This window comes from Penicillium cosmopolitanum, assembly GCF_028827165.1.
Source record: "Penicillium cosmopolitanum strain IBT 29677 chromosome Unknown utg000004l:1.0-4361866.0:1.0-4365735.0, whole genome shotgun sequence".
Taxonomy (NCBI): Eukaryota; Fungi; Ascomycota; class Eurotiomycetes; order Eurotiales; family Aspergillaceae; genus Penicillium; species Penicillium cosmopolitanum.
The window spans coordinates 3,307,071-3,328,284 of NW_026622674.1; the positions used below are offsets into that span (position 1 = coordinate 3,307,071).

General features: G+C 50.6%; 10 protein-coding genes across 10 annotated transcripts; 4 read left to right on the forward strand and 6 right to left on the reverse strand.

Annotated features, from left to right (window-relative positions):
- Nucleotides 1–389: 389 nt before the first annotated feature.
- Nucleotides 390–686, reverse strand: N7509_002641 (uncharacterized protein; the record flags this gene model as incomplete). The annotated part of the gene is made up of 1 exon (XM_056627278.1): nt 390–686. The coding sequence occupies one exon, from the start codon at nt 684–686 to the stop codon at nt 390–392; it is 297 nt and encodes a 98-aa protein (XP_056493073.1).
- A 1,671-nt stretch (nt 687–2,357) lies between these two features.
- N7509_002642 (Esterase lipase) lies at nt 2,358–3,154 on the forward strand (the record flags this gene model as incomplete). The annotated part of the gene is made up of 3 exons (XM_056627279.1): nt 2,358–2,572; nt 2,633–2,903; nt 2,936–3,154. 3 exons carry the CDS (start codon nt 2,358–2,360, stop codon nt 3,152–3,154), a joined length of 705 nt encoding a protein of 234 aa, XP_056493074.1.
- Nucleotides 3,155–3,978: 824 nt separating this feature from the next.
- Nucleotides 3,979–4,537, forward strand: N7509_002643 (uncharacterized protein; the record flags this gene model as incomplete). Its single annotated transcript, XM_056627280.1, has 2 exons — nt 3,979–4,308; nt 4,373–4,537. The coding sequence occupies 2 exons, from the start codon at nt 3,979–3,981 to the stop codon at nt 4,535–4,537; spliced, it is 495 nt and encodes a 164-aa protein (XP_056493075.1).
- Nucleotides 4,538–4,658: 121 nt separating this feature from the next.
- Nucleotides 4,659–5,369, reverse strand: N7509_002644 (uncharacterized protein; the record flags this gene model as incomplete). Its single annotated transcript, XM_056627281.1, has 1 exon — nt 4,659–5,369. One exon carries the CDS (start codon nt 5,367–5,369, stop codon nt 4,659–4,661), a length of 711 nt encoding a protein of 236 aa, XP_056493076.1.
- A 383-nt stretch (nt 5,370–5,752) lies between these two features.
- On the reverse strand, nt 5,753–8,003 carry N7509_002645 (potassium channel family protein; the record flags this gene model as incomplete). Its single annotated transcript, XM_056627282.1, has 3 exons — nt 5,753–7,459; nt 7,520–7,658; nt 7,720–8,003. The coding sequence occupies 3 exons, from the start codon at nt 8,001–8,003 to the stop codon at nt 5,753–5,755; spliced, it is 2,130 nt and encodes a 709-aa protein (XP_056493077.1).
- A 2,171-nt stretch (nt 8,004–10,174) lies between these two features.
- N7509_002646 (uncharacterized protein) lies at nt 10,175–11,451 on the reverse strand (the record flags this gene model as incomplete). The annotated part of the gene is made up of 2 exons (XM_056627283.1): nt 10,175–11,077; nt 11,191–11,451. 2 exons carry the CDS (start codon nt 11,449–11,451, stop codon nt 10,175–10,177), a joined length of 1,164 nt encoding a protein of 387 aa, XP_056493078.1.
- Nucleotides 11,452–12,245: 794 nt separating this feature from the next.
- Nucleotides 12,246–12,541, forward strand: N7509_002647 (uncharacterized protein; the record flags this gene model as incomplete). The annotated part of the gene is made up of 2 exons (XM_056627284.1): nt 12,246–12,359; nt 12,431–12,541. The coding sequence occupies 2 exons, from the start codon at nt 12,246–12,248 to the stop codon at nt 12,539–12,541; spliced, it is 225 nt and encodes a 74-aa protein (XP_056493079.1).
- Nucleotides 12,542–14,363: 1,822 nt separating this feature from the next.
- N7509_002648 (uncharacterized protein) lies at nt 14,364–14,737 on the reverse strand (the record flags this gene model as incomplete). The annotated part of the gene is made up of 2 exons (XM_056627285.1): nt 14,364–14,592; nt 14,634–14,737. 2 exons carry the CDS (start codon nt 14,735–14,737, stop codon nt 14,364–14,366), a joined length of 333 nt encoding a protein of 110 aa, XP_056493080.1.
- A 1,263-nt stretch (nt 14,738–16,000) lies between these two features.
- N7509_002649 (Zn(II)2Cys6 transcription factor) lies at nt 16,001–18,490 on the reverse strand (the record flags this gene model as incomplete). Its single annotated transcript, XM_056627286.1, has 1 exon — nt 16,001–18,490. The coding sequence occupies one exon, from the start codon at nt 18,488–18,490 to the stop codon at nt 16,001–16,003; it is 2,490 nt and encodes an 829-aa protein (XP_056493081.1).
- Nucleotides 18,491–19,605: 1,115 nt separating this feature from the next.
- N7509_002650 (alpha-mannosyltransferase) lies at nt 19,606–21,097 on the forward strand (the record flags this gene model as incomplete). Its single annotated transcript, XM_056627287.1, has 2 exons — nt 19,606–20,871; nt 20,915–21,097. The coding sequence occupies 2 exons, from the start codon at nt 19,606–19,608 to the stop codon at nt 21,095–21,097; spliced, it is 1,449 nt and encodes a 482-aa protein (XP_056493082.1).
- Nucleotides 21,098–21,214: the final 117 nt, after the last annotated feature.

The window sequence follows — 21,214 nt, forward strand, 5'->3', positions numbered from 1 at the left end:
CTTCACTGCGGTTCGTTCCGTTGGGCCACCGCGATGTAAACAATCGATCTGGTTTAGACTCTCGGTTTCGGTTTTTAGGCAAGTCGCATGCTGACACGGTCGATTGGAATAGACAAGTTCAATAAATGATGATGGATTGAATGATATTTTGCAATGCAATTGAATCAAGAAAGACTATTGCGGTGCATGGGGTGCGCTATGATCGGGGTTGCCCGTTGCCACGGCAATGACTATCATACACTAGTAGTACTCCGTGCTAGCACTACATTAGCAAGACTAAGTATATCCCACACTACACTGCTCCACATTAACCCATTGTATTGCATTCAATTTAATTTCAACAGTACTGCGAAATATTATTTCTTAATATCCATATTCACGAGGTTCCCCTAGTCAAAGTCCTCGGTCTCCGCATTCATCGCATCAAACAGATCGCTATTTTCATCGATATGGCCCTTCTTTTGGCCTTTCATGGGACCACCTTTGCCTCCGATAGGGTCGGCCACTGGATGGCCCTCGTTGTCCATGTGGCTACTGAAGGACTGGATAGGACTCCATTTGGAACTGTCCTGCTCGCTCCACCCGGACTGCGACTGCGACTGCGACTGCGTTTGCGAGGGCTTTGCGGCAAATTTCGGGTCGGTACTACCAGGGAAGCGCAGGATATTCTCCTTATTGGTCGACATGGTAAATAATTGTGTACCTGATTCTTCCTCGTGGAATTTAGACATTAGTACATTATTATCTTGAGAATGATTGGAGGTATGACCATCTCCAGTGGGCAGGTAGAAGAGATGGGAAGAGGCATGCATACCAAATAGTTGTGATTGCTGAGTAGTGATTGATTTGCAAGATAGTAATTCACTTCATAGAAGAAGAAATCAATTCTATGCAGTTTCAAGGCCTCTATATTTATGAGAGAATGCCCGTGGAGGAAGGTGGCGGATGGCCATTCGATGATATCTTGATGACGATGGCATTTACCACCACTCCATGGTCGCTTCCCCGCATTCGCCATTGGCGATTTACTCGTCGGTGCCACTTATTCTATGCTATTCTCGAACTCATTATCGAGCTGGCCAGTGAATGCCGAAATTTAATCAATCCTGAGCGGGGCTTCAGTCGAGGCAATTCCAAGGCCGCGGGTCCACCCACATCACGGGGATTATTCTCGCCACAAAGCTCTCACCTATGCTCCGGGTTTGGCAAAAACAAACATTATGATTGGACCTGAGGTGGCGAAGGAAGCTAATTTTGTAAGAGTAAGACCTCGACCCATTGAAATCCGGCCAGTAAATAGGTGGAGGTATAACCGGTTCAGGCTATCTCACTTGGTCACAAGCTCAGAGGCATTTTTTGTCCCACCCGGCCTTCCAGGATTGGGTCATTGTTTGGTTAATAATAAACTCTTTGCCGCATTTCACTCGAGCTCCCTCTAGCTCACCTTCATCGTCATACCTGGGCAGCATCCGGACAGCCGGTGATTCCAATTGGTATGCTAAGATGTGTGGCATAAGAGTAGTGACAAGAACCTCGATAACTTCGAGTAAGTTATGTCATATCACAAGATTGCCCTTTTCGATCTTCTCAAACTCTACTAATTATTATCCGATTGCAGCCTGAGGTATTATGTAACGGTCAAGCCTCAATATCACGTACTGCACGCACCATACGGTGAACGGTTGTCACGCCTAGCCTTCGATGCGGCGCTTTATAGCGGCAACCGGCTCAATAGTAGTAATTACTGATTTCAAGAAAAGGTTTTGTAGCCTAGGGCACTATCTCAATACACATCTCACAGGAACATTCATTCGGTTTTCAAATCTTTCCTCTTAGGGTTCCTGACATCAGGTTCGCTTCGCAGTACCACTATTTTGGTTATTATCAAGTCCAATCTTTAATTTATCTAAGATGTTCCTCGAAGGTTGGTTATGCCAGTATTATCATTGTCCTAATGATTACTATACAAACCTTATAAGTCGACAGGTACAGGTGGCTGCTGAGACGGTCAGCCTAAATTGCTGTCCGACTGAACTAGTAGTTGTCGCTATGGAGCGCCGCACTTCGGAGATAGAGTAAGGCCACCATAGAGTAAGCCCGAAGAACTATATTCCTTCAGCCGAGTGAGTCACGCTCCAACTTGAAGTGGGTATTTAATTGCGACCGTATCGTATCAAGGAAGCGGGGGAAATATCAGCTGGAGCTGATAAATTAGAAGTACTATTAGTACTACTACGATTACCTTACGGCAACGATTCAAGTTGAAGACATAGAACTACCACCACCTCATTCAAATTGTGTAACTTGAAGGAACCCCGCAATCCACAACCTGACACAACCGTAATAATTACTACAATATGAGTGACTGCTGCATTAAGGGCTTCCAATGGGACGGTGAACCCAAAGGCCATGAGACAAATCTCGCAGGAAACGCGACCTATGTGACAGGTTCGAACCGCAACGTCGCGATCCTGGTAATCCACGACCTGTTTGGATGGACGTTCCCCAACATCCGGCTTTTGGCAGATTCCTATGCCGAGGAAGTAGACGCTACAGTCTACGTTCCTGACTTGTAAGCAAAATGCATATTCTATCTCTACTATCTATTTGCACCAACACGATATTCCCCCAGCTTCGGCAGCGAAGTCTTGCCATCCGAGATTCTATCGAAGGGTCCCTCCGAATGGGGATCACTGGACCTACCAGCCTTCATAGCCCGCAACACCAAGGACATTCGAGAGCCTGAAATTATTGCATTCGCGAAGGCATTACGCGAGCAGCATCAGAGCATTGGGGCAATCGGATTTTGCTTTGGCGGTTGGGCAGTCTTTCGTCTGGGTGCCAAAACCACAACAATCTTGTCGATTGCATCTCTACTGCACACCCATCTTGGCTCACGGAGAGTGAGATTGAAAATATTGGCGTCCCGGTACAGATCCTAGCGCCCGAGATCGATCCCGTGTTTACCCCCGAGTTGAAAGAGTTTAGCAACCGGGTGATTCCCTCGCTGGGTCTGGACTATGATTATCAACACTTCCCCGGTTTAGAGCATGCCTTTGCCGTGCGAGGGAACCGCACCAACAAGGCTGAAATGAAAGGTCTAGAGAGGGCGAAGAATGCGGCTGTGTACTGGTTCAAGCTATGGCTACACTGATGGTCTCACTGTATATCTTTTATAGAAAATGCTAGTAGTTCCTCCATTGCAAAAGAATAAAGCAGAGGGCATAGTTATTTCAAGTAGCCTATGGCGAAACAGTAATTGAAAATCGTATCCGCACGCCAAATGCCAGACGAAGTGAAACCGGCAATTCGCCCGAGAATTCCACTGGCTCCAGGTCTCACATTTGGAGTGGCGCATATGTAGCCCAATCCATTAATAGCCACTGTTTATCGATCGTGGATCACCTGCAGGAAACGACCCTCAAGAACGGGGCGGACCGGCAACTGGAATGTGGCAATCGGCCAGGAGGGCAGAGGGGGCCTGTTGCCTTCGTCAGGGCCATCAGATAATAATGCCCCTCGCCATTTTAGGTATGGGGTCGGGTGTCTGCACGGATCAAAGCATATAGTGTTTCCTCAAATTCCAGGGTATCACAGAAACAGACCAATCCATTCTAGCCCTCCTTCGACGGGCAGGGATCACCTCTTTGCAAAAATGCCACCGAGTCTACACTTCGCTAACCGCGCATACCTTAAAAACTGGGGAAATGGAGGGGGATTCTCTCGCATATTTGCCTTGCCTCGCGACTCGTGTCAACAATATCTACCCCAATCTGCCAATGCCATGGAGACGTACTTATAAGCGAAGTCTACCCCGGATGTAAATAAATCTGATCCACATAGCGTTTGCTACTGCTTGGGTATGGGGGTCTAGACATTGCGCCCTTCTCCTGCTTTCCTTTACTGGTGGTCTAAAGGAGACATAAGCATTCTTTCCTGATCCCTTTTCTTCTTTTACAACTGCGAGGCCTCCCGGTCATGGATCTACATTTCCCTATTGTCCCATCGTTCCGAGTCGACCGTTTCCAGCCGAGCCCTGCCAAACGATTTATCGCCTCAACTCAACGTCCTGGCTCTCTTGGCCCAGCATATATCGATAATATCTTCCGTGGTCTCAAGCCCGTACATCCTGACCAATTAATGGGAGAATGGGACGGATTCATTCTATCCACAAGCCATCCGTTCGAGAAAGACCTGGAGGAGTTGAATTGGTTTGGCAACACATTTGATTCTACCGAAGATGTCGCTCCATTCATAGTGGCGAGAAATGGGGAAAGAGTACGATTTGAAGATTGGGGAAGTGCTTCGGTGAGTGTCCATAGAAAAGCACCCTTTCGTGTTCAAGCTAACATACTATGTTCTCTTTGGATAGCTACGTGAGGTGAAATACCAAGGTGTGGTCTCCGCTTCTCTGGTCTACGACGAACGGCCAGTTATCGTATACTACCGAGCTGTGCGTTCAAATATGATTGCAGGCGTCATGGAAAGTAAAAGTTTTGGAAAATCAGGAAAGTTCTATTTCTATCTTACGAAGTAATGCATGTACATTAAGAGTGGTTGAAAATACGCATACCGGTGTGAATTCAATTTATTTAGAACTGTCAGCTTAAAGACGAATACGATTGAAAACAAATAAATAAGTTAAAAAGGCAAGACCATTACGACCCTTCAGTGCCCTGCCAAGTACTAGCTATGTCATTGCCAATCCTCTCAATCTTGTCCCACTGCAGACTACTCCACTGCTGAGGTCTCTCAACCGACTCGACAAATTGCCTCAATGCAAGGACGGTCTGAGACGCCCAGCGCTCCTTGCTGACCTTCCCAACACCCGCGGCAAAAGGCGTCATGAGGATCGACCTAATCTTCTTCGAATGGCGACGATTATGACCTTCAATTTGACACATCAGACTCCAAGTACATTCGTAAACAAGCTCCCGGTCCCAGTTGACATTCTGAGGTTCTCTCATAGTCGGACAGACCGCAAGCCAGCGACAGCCACGCGAGTTGCTAGCCAAGGTCAGTCCCCACTCAACGAGGGTGCAGGACCCTGGCGGGGCGAACCCCCGCCATTTGTCGTAGAGAACGGTTTGAGCAGAGCGTGTCACGGCGTGGAAATCGTCAAGTGGACTGAATGTTTTCGAAATAGCCTGGTCGAATGCACCATCAAGGCGACCGTATGAATTGGACGGGGAAACGATCAGGTCGAATTTAAATGACTCTGGGAGAGAATTGAGGCGCTCGTTGATCATGGTGATCTTCACTTTGTCGGGGGTGTATTTGGGCCAGCGGGTCCGCAGTGCCTCTTTGAAGGCATCGATGAAATCTACATCCTGGCAAAGGAGCAGGATCTCAGGAATGTTTGAAGTCATTTTGTGAATGTTTCGAGAGATTTGGGAAAGAGAGAAGATGCGGCTTATTTGAAGGGAAACGGGTGCCTTGGCATACTAGTAGTAACTAATTATCGCTGACAGGCAGACTTGGAATGGAGTCACGCTGCACAGCCTCGTCTCCACTATAAGCCAGTTCTCATCAAGAATTACGTCTATCAGAAGAAACAACAAGGTATCCAATGAAAAGCCAAAAGTTATTAAATTTGCTTCAAACCCCGCTACTAGTATGCACATTGAATCTAGCAATATGTACAACAACATATCGAAAAAGGTACTAGTACTCTAGTATCAGGCGGTCTCCTTCAAATGCATTCACGCTCTCGAAACGGCAAGTATTACCAGACAGTCATTCATTATTCAACTCAAGTCTGCTCAAGTCCGAGGTCCTGCTCCTTTCTCAAGGTAGGCTCATCGGCTGTATCATCTCCTTGGCCCTGTGACTCGGCCCTAGACTGTTCCTGGGTCGACACGTAACGAACCAAGCTCTCACACAATCGATCCAGCACCCATTCTGGCTCCGTCTGATGAGCTAACATGGGACTACTCTCACCGATCCAGTCCCAGTTGAGCACACCGAATTCGTCTTCGTCTGTGGATACACCTCGGTGTTGCTGCTGGCTTCCGGAAGAGGGTCCAGACCGTGGATCTGTAAATTGGATCAAGCGGGTGTGCTCAACCCACTCCTCATACGAATAACGCTTTCGTTTTCCTACTCGTGCATCTTGGGAGGTACGACGAATAGCAAAGGCCAATTGCTGGGCCAGTTCAAACGGGGAGGGGTTCGGCTCACGAGCAAGTTCCTCGATTGTTCGATGTGGACGATCTTGAGATCGACGGCCGATGGGCGCTTCTTCGACATCCTTTTCAGTCTGAGCTGTTGACGGCCGATCATCGGTCGTATCTGCCCCAACTGGAAACCCTCGCTTGAGTCGCTTTTTCTCTTGGCGTTTTTGGAGGAATTTCACGATGAAGGGGAAATGATTAATGCAGGACCGGTATGCGCCAGAACGGGGCATCAGTGTGTAGTCACCAAGCCTTTCCGTGGATTTTTTGTAAGCCGCGACGATAGTATCACTCATTTGCGAGATGAGCATGGTCATAGTCGGAATTGCGATAAGTGACCACATCACGAAAAACGGTCTGCCCGCATTCGACTTGGGCGTGACGTCGCCGTAGCCAATGGTAAGGAGAGAACAGAAGCAAAAGTACAAGCCGTCGAAGTATGAGATATCCTCCAGTCTCCAGAAGACAACTGCTCCGCCTGTCCACACAATCGCGAAGGCGATGATACTTATGAATAAGTCATTCCACCGACGGAAGCGCATGGTATCGTACTGGATCGCCCGCATTGCATCAAATCTATCCTTCTCTTCTCTCATAATAAGGAGTCGAGGTCTACGACCAGCTGCCAAAGTGTGAATGGTGTTGCGAATTGGTTGGTGGCGGTGTTTCCGACGTAATGACATATGGGACAGCTGGCGGGTTAGGGTAAGTGCCACAGGTACTCCGGTTCCTTGCCCAGATAAACCTGCTCTAGCCATGTTGAGATCATCAACAGCAATAGACCGCTCAAAGGTGGCCTGCCGTCTTTGCTCTATGTGCTTGCGCACCACGTTATCGTAGTGAACTTCTCGAGCAAACCGATGAATACTTCCGACCACAAGACCTAGCATGATAATTCCAATCACCGCATACGGCCATATCAAGCCTTTGCCCACTGGTGTATGAGCAACTACATCACCAAATCCTAAGGTGAGGACCGTAATATCGCTGAAGTAGAGTCCGTCTGCAAAGGATATGTCTAGCACGCGCTGGAATATGGCAGCACCGATAATTAGCCAAGCCACAAATCCAGTCATTTGCAGAATTAGGGTGCGTTGATCGTCTGTGAGGGAGAAATGTTGAGGATAGCGGCCAAGAAAGTAGCCCAGCATGTTGATCACCAAGATGACGCTTAGAATGAAATAAAGAATCGCTGCAATGACAGCACTCCAGAAGGCTTGTGAATATACATTATTCGGGCCGGTTGGAGGATCGTAGATCGAAAGAGCTGCAGTGAGCCCGCACAACTATTGCAGGCGTGAGTAAGCGGAAAGAACGATTCGAGGGGGTGGATCTGATATACTCACCATTCCTGTAGCTAAAAACCATGAAATTATCGTCACAGGCAAAGCAATAATGTACCGAACCGTCTGTGTAAAGTTCAACAGCAAGAAAATATTGCCCACGATTCCGCAAACCAGCGACGTCGCATTGAAGGCAGTGACCCTATGAGATACGGTCAGCCGTCAGTGTTTGGATGAATATCTTAATTCGAGTCTAATATTACCAATGAGGATCAGCATAGCCGACTTGAGGCAAGTTCCCGGCTGGTCCAGGTACCGTGGAGGTGACATGGCTTCGCCAGGGCATGACTAGCGCAACAATCGACATGACATTCGCCAGTGGTCCCGCTGCAGCTGCCACCAACGGGATGGCCGTCGATGCAATCCACCATGACTGAGGCTCATCGTCCTCTGGGGGTCTCATATGAAACTGGCTAGTAAATCGGTCCCATAGAGACGGCCGGATATCCCGATGGTCGGTCTGACGCGTCGGATATCCATTCTGCATTGTTCATTCGCCCCGTCCATGGACCGTCGAGCTCGTCCACGGTAGAGGTACAAGAGCAGACGAAGAAGAAAGGAAAAGGTACTAGGAAAAAGAAAAAGAAAATTCTCCAGTCCAGGAACCAAAATTTCGGCAGTTGATCTTGGTGGGGTCCTTTGCTTGAATGCTTAGCTCCGAGCCGGTAGACCGGCAGATCGCAATATTACTCGGGGTGGGCGGCCGCGGTGGTGTTTGGTTTGTCTGTTTGTACTTGAGTTTACTATCTCGAGAGATCGCGATGCTAGCAGGATATTGGAAATTGGAAAAGAGGCCAAGCAGAAGGTGCATCCGATGCTTTACGCCGGTGATGTCAACTCGCGCGGACCCAACAACTTTCGCCGCTTTTTGGATCTGAGCCCAGTCCCGTGACTCTCCATCTTTTTGGTTCCGTCGCCTCAATAGGCAACACGTCAACATCGCAGGTGATGGAGGAGGGATGATATCCAGTCCGAATAGAGGATTTATATCCATGGATATATTCGAGTATAGAGAAGATCCGAGGTTAACATCAGGACTAGGCCAATATTCTAGCGGCTTAAGGTTTGACCGGTTTCCTGGATGACTCCACTGTATGGATCCGATGGAGTTTCTATGTACTCCTGGAGCAAGAAGAATAGAGATGAGAAAATGATATCATACTATCGCCTAGGAAGTACAAACACCCGGGACTCATCAAATCCTGCACTCGAGTGCTTGCCAAAGTACAGGAAACAAGGCAGCCTGGGCACGAATATCATCATCGGACCAGTCAGAAGCCGCCCTGTCACATTTATCTGATTGGCGAAGAAGAGAGGAATTTCCAGATGGTCGGAGGAATCAAGTGTGGAGGGCCAACAAAAGCATGCATTCAACAACTCACTAGCCTATATGTACGTACTGTACTTTGGCCTGTGCAACATCTCTCTCACACCATCCATGTGGCACCTTCGCACTCCCGAGATAACCTCGCATTCCCTCCCCATCAACCTATCATAACCGTCCAACCCTCAGTAACAGCCCTTGGAACCCCTCTTCACCCCGCACCCACATGGCTCCACAGCCCAACACGACATCCCCTCCCTCCCAATAGGATCGCCACGACCCGCTGCAGCCCACCAACTTTGCACATCCCACTACGCCCGGCTGGGACCCTATATGCCGACGAACCAGTAACAAGCGCCATCACCCGCAGCTGCTGCACGTCCCTGGAGGCTGCACGGCGGGTGACATCAGCCATTGCCGTCATTGGTACCTGCTTCCCACAACCAGTCGCCCCCAAAGTATATTCTAGAACGTACGTAGAGGTACACCGGCCGCGCAGGACTGATGCACCGTGCAGCGGCTTTGCAGCGCTTGCCGCCGGTAGCTCATCACATCACTGCCACTTTGGGGGCCCAAGGCGGGGATGGAGGTGACTACGTGGAAATAATGTGACCCGATTACATGAGGGTGAAGACCAAGGATGGTTGAAAAATAACGTAACGAGTGTTTTAAAAGGTCTATCAGATGTTGGGATCGTGGTTCTATATACAACCAGGTTCCTCCTCGGACCCAACATAGCCAGGCAGGATAACAGATACTAACAGTAGCAATAGTAATCAAACGACCGACGAGGACGTTGAGGACAAGCAAACAGAACAGAAAAAGACAAAATAAGTAATTAGCAGTCAAGGAATCGCAGGATGGTATCATCAAAGCAGAATGACACGAACATCGACGACAACAAAGAACAGAAATGCAAAAGCCAAACGCAAAGAGAGCGCCGAGAATCAGAACAAGAAACAAATTGACGCCGCCCCAAGAAGGAAACGCAACAGAAATAGAGGCGCCGAAACCATGGATTCTTTTGGGGGCTCCTCCCGTAGGATGAGAGCAAAAACCGAGCAAAGGTGGAACGAGTAAAAGCCAGCCGAAGCCAAACCCAACGTGCTGCAAATGCGATTCAACAGAAATGTCAAATGCTCCCAGTGTAAAGAAAAAGAAAACGAAAAAAAAACTCAGAGCTTTGACATAGGAAAAGTAAACATAGGAAAAGACAAAAGAAATGTTCATCAAAAAGGTATAACTGGATATCTGTCAGGTCGCTCCTGGGATATCTCCGTGTATTTTCTCTCAGTGTTGTCTTTCGTTGTAAGTTGCAGATTGGTTGCTTGGGTCTATTTGGCCGACGGACGGCGCAAGATATCCTCACAGTTGGCGTCGAATCGCATGTTCCAAAGCCGAATACTATTCATCAGCTTCTCGGTATTCTCCAGCTCGCGATCGCGGCCGAAGATCGACTCGACAAATTCACAGCCTGAATTGCGGCCCATCGATACGGGCGCACCTTTGCCACCACTTTCCCTTTTAGCGGCTTTCCACATGTATAGCTCACATGCCTTGAGCAGCTTCTTGAATCGGTTCCAGAGGCGGTCGCCACTTTCTAAAAAGTCCTCGACGACCTCCTGCGCCTCGATACGCTGGATGCGCGGGAGACACTCGTCCGCTCGCTTCACCTTTCCCGCCAACTTGATCAGCAATAGCCACAGGTCGCCTGCCACGTCAGCCATGGGTGTCGATGCGCCATGGTGAAAGACCGTCCAGTCGTAGATCCACTTGCCGAGGGAGTTGGCGTCGAATACACTGCCCAGCAGAATGATGGGAGCCTCCGTGGGGTCCCAGTTCTTGATCGAATAGCCGGGTGGGATGCCTGCGTTCTCGGCATCCTCCTCGGTGGCGACGGGTGGCGGCTTAGAGGCGGGCGCAGGCTTGGGCTTGTTGGGAGTGCGGGTTGAAGTGGACTGGCGACGGTGACGAGTGCGACGGGCCGCTGATTCGTAATCCTCGTTGTTAGGAACCTGGGTGAAGTAAAAGTGAGAATCAGCGGCTGGGTTTGATTTGCGGTGCGAAGCCGATGTGGTGCGACGATGCTTGGCGGGACCCTCGCGGGTCTGGTCAGCATGTTTGAAGGTCGAGGCCGGGGGGCGGCCAGAGCGAGGCGGACGGGCTTCGCGAAAAGCGTAGCGTGGGAGATGAACATCGAATGCATCTCCGCCCACATCAACAAAGATGGGTCGTTGCTGCGATTGCGAGTCGAATCCAAATGCGAACCCGGGACCAAAGCCACCCCCGTCGGATAGTCGGTTGTGTGGGTGCGACGGTGTTTCGGCATTGCCGCAAAGGAAGCACTTACATGATCGTGCTTTCGCGACGGGATGCCGTAGTCGGGCGTGGCTTCGTAGTAGCTTTGCGGATATCCCGAGTACCAGCCCGGTTCTTTGGTGGCCGTGTAGCTGGCCTTGCGGGTGTGTCGTCGCGATGTTCCTGTTCCCCGGGGTGAAGCGTAGGTGTTGGCATATTGCGAGGCATATTGAGCGTAGTAAGGCGAGGTGGGTGGCGACTGGGTGTAGTCGTAGGCAGTCCACCCGGGTGGTGGGCTGGAGTAATGATACATTATCGAAGGAGCATGGGCAGAAACCAAAGACCGGTCAGGGTGTGGTGAGGTGGTGAAAGTATGCGCGCGCGCGGGATTCGAAGTGGTGTGAGGTTGGTCGGATATCGTAACCGTGGTTCTCTGCAAGGGCTCCAAAATAAACCGAGACAAACAACAAGAAACAAGAACAGGAAAAAGCACCCGAGTATATTATACAGGATATCGCAAGTGAGCAAAATGGACGCCGAGGGAGAGTTTCCAAGAACAAATAAGGTCGAGTAGGACCGTCACCGTGGTACGGTTTCCGATCGGAGAGAGGAGGGTTGAAGTTGAATGTGCTGAGAGTGCATTTGAACGATATATACGAGCTGATAGAAGGCTCGAGTGGCGCTGGGTTAAGGATCCTGGAGAAACTGGACCCAAAAATGACTCTTAAGGAAAAGAGTCCCAAGAGATGAGGAGTGAAAGAGAGGGCTCCGTGGTTTTGGATCAGCCGAAGCAGGGTGGAGATGGGAAATTTTCAACCCAAGGGAGAGAGAAAGGTGGTACTTTAGGGAGTGGAGCGTGTGGGAGTTGGCGAGGTGTGTGGCGTTTGTGGGTAAGCGGATTACGTGCCCTAGTGTGTACGACCAGTATGCACGGGTATTTTACGCTTGATACGGTATATTAATATCAATTAATATCATTCATATTGGGGCAACACCTATGTATCATAATCTACATTCCATGATTTATTGTTTTATTGATTCCAGCTGAGTGAAGGGTAATAGGTCAAGGGTTAATACCCTCTATACCCAGGTGGTATTCCACTCATCATGAAAGTACCAATGACTCCATTCAAATCACAGCTACCCACTCATTCGCCAACTCGCACCCTGCTACCCCTCAAACTAGCCCGGATGGAGACCCTCTCCTTCTCTTCCTCTACAGTATGCAACCACTAACCACTAACCACTAACCACTGCTGACGCCCTCCCCCCTCCTTCCCCTCCTCGGGCAGCCGACAACTGCAGCGCGAGCTTCCCGTTGGGCAAAACCGGATGACCCTGTACAAACAGCCAACAACGCAAAACGAGTCATGGAAGAGTCATTGTATTTTGCCATCGTATAAGTTTCAACATGGTGGGATGGCATATCTCGCCACTGGCTGGATAGGATAGCCACTCGGAGGAATTCTATTTTAGAGCGTTCAGCTACCGGCATTCTTGCGGCGTGTCAGGCCTCCGTTGGACCGTCGCCATGTGTAAGGCTTCCAGAATGGGTGCAATGCCATGTTTTGCTGGGTCGTAGTGGATGTACAGTTCATCTGCATGAACCCTGAGTGCCTTAGTTGCAGCATGTCGTCGCCAGATCAGGTTTAACTCTTGCGATATGGACTTGACCCAGGCGCAGAGCAATCAAATAGGACTCCATACATACATATATGTACATAGATAGGTAGATAGATACGATCATAGGGCAAATCTTCCATACCATACATATACTATCATAATAGTATATATGTACATACTACACACTGCATATCACATACTGTACGTCGTTCTTTCACATCCGGTTCCATGGTTGGCCAGCGGCTGTTCGATCATAAACCGGAGTTCAGGACGGCCGATCCCGTCTCATCCAGCGGTTCCAACTCCACAGACCCATCTTCAAACTACCCAAGAAACCCACTTGCCCACCCATGTTGCCATGGCAAGGCCTTGATACAAAGCCCCCATCAATATAATACAACCATTCAACTCTTCTTATTTACACACACATACACACATATACGGACTCGATCCGGCTCGTTGGGTACTCCACGGACCACGCATGGGCTTTACCGCTACCGTCGCTGGGCAGCAACCGCACAGCTTTGGGCGAAAATGGGGTTGGTTGAGAAAGGGCTCGCAGACCGCAACTTGCTTGTCCACCTTTCAAATGCACCAGTGGGAGGTAAGTAATCACCAATTTCTATCTGTGTGCCCTCAATTCAGCCCGTTAGCGAGGCATCCCAGGGTATATCGCAGGAATGGCGCGGCTGTGTCGCCCGTTTCTAATTCTATCAAGGCGCAGGCGGCATAGAACCCCACGCAGGCAGCAGGGAGAAAATTGTCTTATCTTCGCACGAGACCATCTCGGCGATACCAATCATTGACCGTAAGGTAACTACGGTTTCTAACATGAATCCATATTGTCCATGTGGGGGGGGAGGGAATGGTAGTGCGACCGCTGCGAAAGCCCTAAACTCAAGATGCACTTTTGATCGAGGATTGGCTGCCAAGTGTTGGATTCACGACCAACCCAATCTAGTGAGACAAGATTGGATACAAAAGTACCATACCTACAGACCTAGGTAAAGCAACTCACATGAGTTGACCTCCAGTCATCGATGAATCATGGCTTTCAGCCTCTTCACATTCATAGTTATTGGGCGTCAAGTAACCAACGACCCAGGTCCGCTGACCTGACCCTCAAATACGGCGCTCTGTTAAGCTCACGCACCAACCGCAGGGATAAAGTCCACCCAACCCCGTCCTTACAGGGAATTCCAGGACTCATCCTTGATTCCAGGGATTGAATCACCGCCGCGATGAGTCAACGTGCCCTTGGGATTGATGAATTATTACCCCCTTAGTTCCAGAGTTCCAGCAACCCGGCGTTTGTAGGCAGCCAAACGGAGCGCAATCCTGCGCCACTGAAAGGCACCGCCGATCTTTCAGTGTTGCACATGGCGTTGGGGCGATTTACCCTGCAACAAAAAAGAGATTTCATCACAAATTATCCAATACTGAACGATTAATAATACATGGAAATGCGAAGCAACTAGAAGCTGCTCGCATCCGAATCGGCCCCTACCTCCAGCTCTACCGGTACAGTACATAAACACATGCAAAACTTGAATGATCGACCAGTGACAGTCGAGAATACTCTTGCCACCGTCTTCACTTCAGCTAAGGCGATTCCCCGAGCTGGGGTACAGCGAGAGGGGCGAAACTGACGTCGAGGTTCGCCTTCGCTTCTGGAACAGGGTTTAGGGCCAGGACCCAGAAGACCCAGAAGACCCAGCCGGGCCCAGTCAAACTTCCAGAGCCCACGATACGGCCAGTCGCAGCCCGCACCGCGGCCCGGCACAGGGGCAGTGGGGCCAACGGGCCTTGGTGTCCGGGATGCAGTGCAGCTCTGTAGGAACCAGATGCGGTGCACAGACGTAAGATTCTTACATATTATGCGCATCTCGCAGGAGGCCGTAGGCCGTGGTTGGTGTGACCGGCTTCCTAATAGTAGTAAGCTTACTGTAGTGCGCAGCTGATATATCTGTATGCATGTACACAGCAGTGCAGTACGAAGTACAAAGTACCTACCCTGATCCAATTTTCGATGTTGGATGTTGGGTGTTGGATTTTGGCGGATACACCGCTACGCTAGTCTTATCTAGAAGAAGAAAAGAAAGTCAGATCCATAAAAGAGAAATCGCTCAGGGGCAAGCGCGTGCGCATAATCGTTGACGGATGGGGCCCACGGAGAACGGAGTACATGGAAATTAAATTGATTCACCAAATGGCCCGCCTCAATTTCAAATGTCTTGTAGACCCCGCCCAATGAGCTGCGGCTCTGCTGCGGATCTGATGAATCACGAATCATGCGTCTCCTCCCCCTTACTTTGGATCGAGTGCATCAAAAACAACATGGGCGAGCGATTCTGCACTGCACGCCTGATTGGCCCGACCCTGTCTTATTATTGTTATGTACGGAGTGTACATGCAGATATACCGTACGGAGGACATCGGTAGGTATTTTTCTTCTAGCTGGCCAAGCACAGATTCCTCGGGATCTGGACTGGTCGGAATCTTCAGCAGGTTTTACAGTATGTATTTTTTATTTTTACATTTTGAAAGGTTTCGCAAAAGTATGTTGTATGTTGTGCGTAATGTAAGTGCACTGATCACGTAGAGGTCAAGGCATGCCCTTGCCCTGAGCCCTAGTTCCTTTGCTTACGTCCGAAGGAATGTCTGATTTCACGGGGGCCAATGGACCGAGGTCAGGAATAGGAGCCCCGTGGAAGGAAGGAAAGATACTTTCCGCGTCGAGCCCCGAGGTCAGGGGTATGGGGTTTTCTGGTCCTTCTAGATTGATTGTCGGAGATTAAGTGGCGTGGCTTGGTTTCTCTAGTCGGCTCTTAGTCTTCCCGACGACGGGCCATTATTAATCGCAGATCGTGGGGTTTAAACTTCAAATCCTTCAGGGCTAGAAGAGTCGAATTATAGATTAATATGGTAGAAAAGAAGGCGCTGCCTGTGTCTATTGCGTGGGGTATAGTATAGTCTCATATTGAGAACTATGGTCTGGACAAGCGCATCCAGGAAGTATAAGCGGTTGGACCGAGTTATGTACATGAACCCATTTTCGATACGATAATGGCATCAAATCGTCAACTGTGCAAGGCTCCCGGTCGCTCAGAAACAAGAAAATACCACCCAATCTCAACAAGGAGACAAAAGAGATCCCAAGAACTTGTGCCGCTAGTAAATGCCAGCGGTTGTATACCGTGTGTTCCAATGATGAGAGAGGGAAAGAGAAAGCCGTAAAATTATGCCACCATGTACTCTCCGCCGCCTCGTTTGGCCTGCATAACGCGAGACCAGCGGAAAGCTTGAGAGCTAGGAGGTCCACCGGCATTTAGCATCGGGGGAGGACCCAGCCCAGAGGGATAGACTGGGAAGGACGACTCCTCAGAGTGATCCGCCCAGATCCGTTCCAGCAGTTCCAGGCAAGAAATATTATTCACAAATCCCGAGTCCTTAGATATGTCTTTGCAGCGGCGGCGGATTGCATCGCGATGATCTTCTTGGATACACTCTGATCCAACGATGAATAGAGGCCAGAGGAGGTAGACATCGGATTGGACGGCACAGAGACAGTGCATTGCGAGGTGGACGAGATGCTGGATGCGCGGATGACTGGATGGAAGACTGGGCTCCGCTAGGCGTTCACAGTAGAGAAGCGCCGCATGGCGGAAACACTCAGATATTTGATATACATCCTGAAGGTTTTCATTGGCCACATAGAATGACCCCGAGGGAGGAGCTGGCGTAAAGGTAGGGGTGAAATTGGGAGAAAAATTAGGAGGGAAGTTATCGGAGGCGGATGGGGGTGGTGATGGGAAAGAGGTCTCTGCTGGCGGGTCAAATCTCCAGGATTCGAGTCGCTGTCGCAATGAGAACCATTCGGTCCAGAAGGCTGGCGATGAAGGCTTTTGGGCCTGATCGCTACTTTGTGGTGGGGTTGGCATGGAGAATCCAAAGTCGGGGCCTCCCACCATTGATCCTGGGACAGTGTTGGTGGCGATGGGAGCAGGAACAACCGTATCCCAGCCAGGGAAGAGCATATTAGGCGGGAGAGATGTAGTAGGCACATTCATGTCGGCCGGTTGGGCGAGATTAGGCTCTTGATCCTGACTAAGGAGATTCAGTCGGCCAAGCTGGGAGATGAGCTTGAACAGTCGGCCGTCACAGCCCGCCAGGTTTTCTAAACCCCACTCCCCATCGGTCGTAGAGCTGATCTCCAAGCATTTACCGCGAAGCTGGACATCTCGGTCGTTGGTGGTGGCGGTGAGGGTATCAAACCATGAGAACATGCGAATAAACCATTTGAGGTCGTTCGTCACGACACGAGAATGACGCATGCGAATCGCAAGTAACCTTGTCACACCGGCGAACTGGGTCCGGAATTCAGCAACACCGGTATCACAGCCGTGGAACAAACAGAGAATGAGCAATGTTGCCAGCACCGAGTCTGATAGCCTGCGGCGTGGATCGGCCAGGTCGGCATTCAATGCTTTCACTGCCATTCCACGATGGTAGTTCTCCTCTCGCGTATAACCCTCTGACATTGAGATCCCATATGTATCTTGAAACAGTTCATCTGTGAGAGCGCGGTGGGCCAGTCCTGACATACGCGCTGGCAGGGTTCTCTCAGTGGAGTGATGGTTTTTCTCCCGGCGCTGGCGGAGGTTACTAGTTGCCAATGTCGCAATAGCCTCTTGGAGAGCCTCGCTTCCCAGAGCTAGGCGAAGGATATGGGTTTTGAATGGATTTGTGGGTGTGTCAAAGGCAACAATCATGGGAGCGATGACCTCGGTATAGTAGCTGATTAGATACCGAAGGCGCGGGGTACGACCTATAGACCGCGCCAAAAGTAATTGAGAGTATGAGGGCGAATGGCCGGCATTCCACGCAAATTGGTCGCGCTCGTATCTTTCCAGCTCCTCATCTGCATCTTGTGAGGGTGGCGTGGCATTGTTGGCGGGCCAGTTCCTCGCAACGGGCCAAGCAGGTGTGGTAAAAGAGGCCTCAGGGCTTACTGTAGGGGCATAGTGCATGGAAGCTTCCGATAAACTGGGACTCAGTCGATTAGAATTAGAAACCATTGGCCGACTAGGTAGCGGCAGTCCAGATATTTGCGGCGGCGCAGTTGTCATGTTGGTCCATGAGTGCGGGTCGGGCATATCCATCGTCCAGGCCATGGTCCGCGACATATCAGGCGTATTCTGCATATTCTGCATGTTTGACGAGTTTGGCATCTCTGATGCGCGCCGGGTATCTGATCCAACTGCTTTCAAGCCTCCAACATCGATGAGCGGGGTTTGTGTCTCGGATAGAGGTATCTGCGTCGGGGCCGGTGCGGAGGATGGGTTGGCCGGTATTGATTGCGACGGCGGCTGGCTCTGGCTATTGGAAGGTAGTGGTTTTTGTTCCTTTGCAGTGCTCGCACCAGCATCCTCCTTTGATTCCATCACGGGTAATTTCTGACCCCGAAGCTTCCCTCGACTGGCGACTCCGACTCCCCATGTCAACGTAGTTTTGTATCCGGAGCATTCGCGGCCCAGCTCGAGGCACTGGGAGCAATAGGGTCGGCGTCGGTCGCATCGAGCACCGCGTTTCGAGCAGGTGAAGCAGTCATCTGGGGCACCGCTCACCACCGTTCTCTTTCGTCGCTTCCGGATCGGAGCATTCGGATCGGTCTTGCGGGATTTTGCTTTCGTGGGCTCTCGGGCCGCCTGTCCTGCGTTCTCGGACATTATGATCTATAGGCGCAAAATAAATTGAGAGCTCCCATTCGATTCGGAGGTAGGGGAGAGGAGTGGGAAGGGTAGGCGAGAGATTCGTGGTTCATTTCCCCCCAGGAACAGCCGGCGTTATGTTCACTGGAGGATCTGAGTACCCCCGAGGGTAGTCGATGTGGGTCCTGAAAAGGTTGAGACGGAGACCATGCGAGATGAAGACGAACTTCAATGGAACATAGTTTTTAGTGGTGTGCGGGGAGGTCAAGAGGGGGGAAGCGGAGGGTTTTCAAAGTTGTTGGGAGGGGAGAGAGAGCAGATTTAAAGTGGGAGGCGACGGAGGTGGTCGGTGGATATGAGAGATCTGCCCGGTGGAGGATGATCCGCGGTCTAGTCAAAAAGAGATACGAGTAACTCTGTAGGGAGAGAGAGAAAGTGAACTACAATGGGTCTCGCTTGCGTACGAACCCTTTTAAAGAAGTAACGTACCCACCAGGGTCGCCGGTAATCAGCATGCCACCTCATGGAGGATCTACTGGAACTTTTGGCGCAATTTTAAGCCGAAGGGCCCCCGGGGATTCCGGACACTTTGCCGGTCTGATGTTGGCACTAGAAGCCCATCAGAAGCCACTAGACGGTCGTTTCACTCTTGCCCCAGTTCAACTAGTAGTAGTTACTGCTAGAACACTGAACAGTTTCATGATCTACTGTTGGACTTCCCTTTTCCCTTCCCAATGGTCCCAAACCTTGATCCCTGATCCTGATGATCGGAGGGGGGGTTGAGTGAATTTTGGGTCTCCCCAGTGGGACTGGCAGTGGGCATAGTGGTAACTATCGACCATCGACTACAGTACACTTTCTCCCCTTTCCCGCGTTTAACACTGTCCTCCCTCCAAACATCCTCCACCTCGCCCCTTGATACCTAATTACCCGGACACACTCTCTCCTTCTCTCCCTCAATCGCTGATCTCCTAAACTCTTCCAACTGCATCGATCGGCGCGCGCCCGTGCGCCACCGGCTCGCTCGAACCCTTCCCCTGTGCCTGTACCGACCCTCCTCCGACACAAAGCGCAAAAGCCACCAACCACCTCCCCCTTGGGTCCAGGATTCACGTCGCTCAGATTCACACACAATGGGTGTCTTCAGACCGGGCCGAGCGAGGTCCCTGGTCCTCGCGATGCTCGCTCTGATCCTAGTGTGCACGGTCTATCTCTATTGGAGTCCAACCAGCGCGTCCTCGACCGTCTCCGTTGTCCCGAGCACGGCCTTCGAGGTACCCTTGGCAGAACGTCAGAAAGATTTCTGGAAAGCCCTCCAACCCATTATCGAGCGACATAACCCGAATTGTCCATCGCCGGAGAAACTGGACGATGCCAGCGGCCTCCACTTTGACCCTACGAACGACCAGCCTCGGCCTGATCTGACCCGGATGAGCGAGGAGAATGTGAAATCAATGGAGCTCGCCCATGCCGCTTTCCTCGAGGATGTAAAGCACGCCGAAAAAGACCTCAAACCTGTCCATACACCCGGGAAGCGGGGATTGGTGTCAACAGCTGGTGCGACCTACCTTCCAGTCTTCGTCTCCTCACTCCGCATGCTCCGCCGAGCGGGGTCAACATTACCGGTGGAAGTATTTATGAAAGATGCCGGGGAATACGAGAAGCGTGTGTGCAGTGAAGTGCTTCCCATGCTCAATGCGCAATGTTTAGTGTTGGGTGACGTCGTGGGCAAGAGCGTCATCGAGCATTATCAGCTCAAAATATTTGCCGTGCTTTTCTCCTCCTTCGAGGAAATCGTTTGGATGGATGCGGACTGCTTCCCACTGGGCAAACCGGAGGATCTACTCGACTCGGATCCCTTCAAATCCAATGGGCTAGTGACCTGGCCAGACTTCTGGGCTTCCTCCGCGTCTCCTTTGTACTACAAAATCTCGCGTCAAGAAGCGACACCCATGACGGTGCGCCAATCTTCGGAAACTGGGATTTTCTTGGTTTCGAAAAAGACGCACATGCTTTCGCTTCTGCTCGCTGCGTATTATAATTATTATGGCCCGTCGCACTACTTCCGACTGTTAAGTCAGGGTGGTCCAGGAGAAGGTGACAAGGAGACGTTTCTACAGGCCGCAGCCGCTACCGGTGCCCCATTTTATGCTGTCAGTGAGAGAGTGCAGGCGATTGGGCATTCGACTAAAAACGGTCTGTCTGGTTCTGCAATGGCCCAGTCAGACCCACGCGAAGACTTTGCGCTCACTACGAAAGACAAATGGCGAACCAAAGACCCAGCGGTTGCCCCGCCTCCGCCTATCTTCTTCGTTCATGCCAATTATCCGAAATTCAATCCGGGAGACAATGTCTTCGGTTCGAATTGGGAAACATCGCCTACCCTGAAAGCAAGACGGGTCTGATGGGCGGGCATGGACAGCCCCTCCAGAAACACTCAAGCGATTCGGTCAGGATGCGGAGAGAGCCTATTGGGAAGAAATTAAATGGGTGACCTGCCATCTTGAAGGCTCGTTCAAGTCGTGGGAGCACAAGGCTGGTCTTTGCGTGAGGGTTGAAGAATATTGGCATAACGTCTTTGCCGAAACGCACAATGATGACCCGAAGTTCACCCAAGACGGCTAATTGGATTGAGGCTTTTTATGGCCCACCGCTCCGCCAGTCATTACTCTGCCGGTTCTAATTCCCTTCGTCGCATGATAGTGCATACTTTGTACTACACCTGTACTAACTTAATTGAGC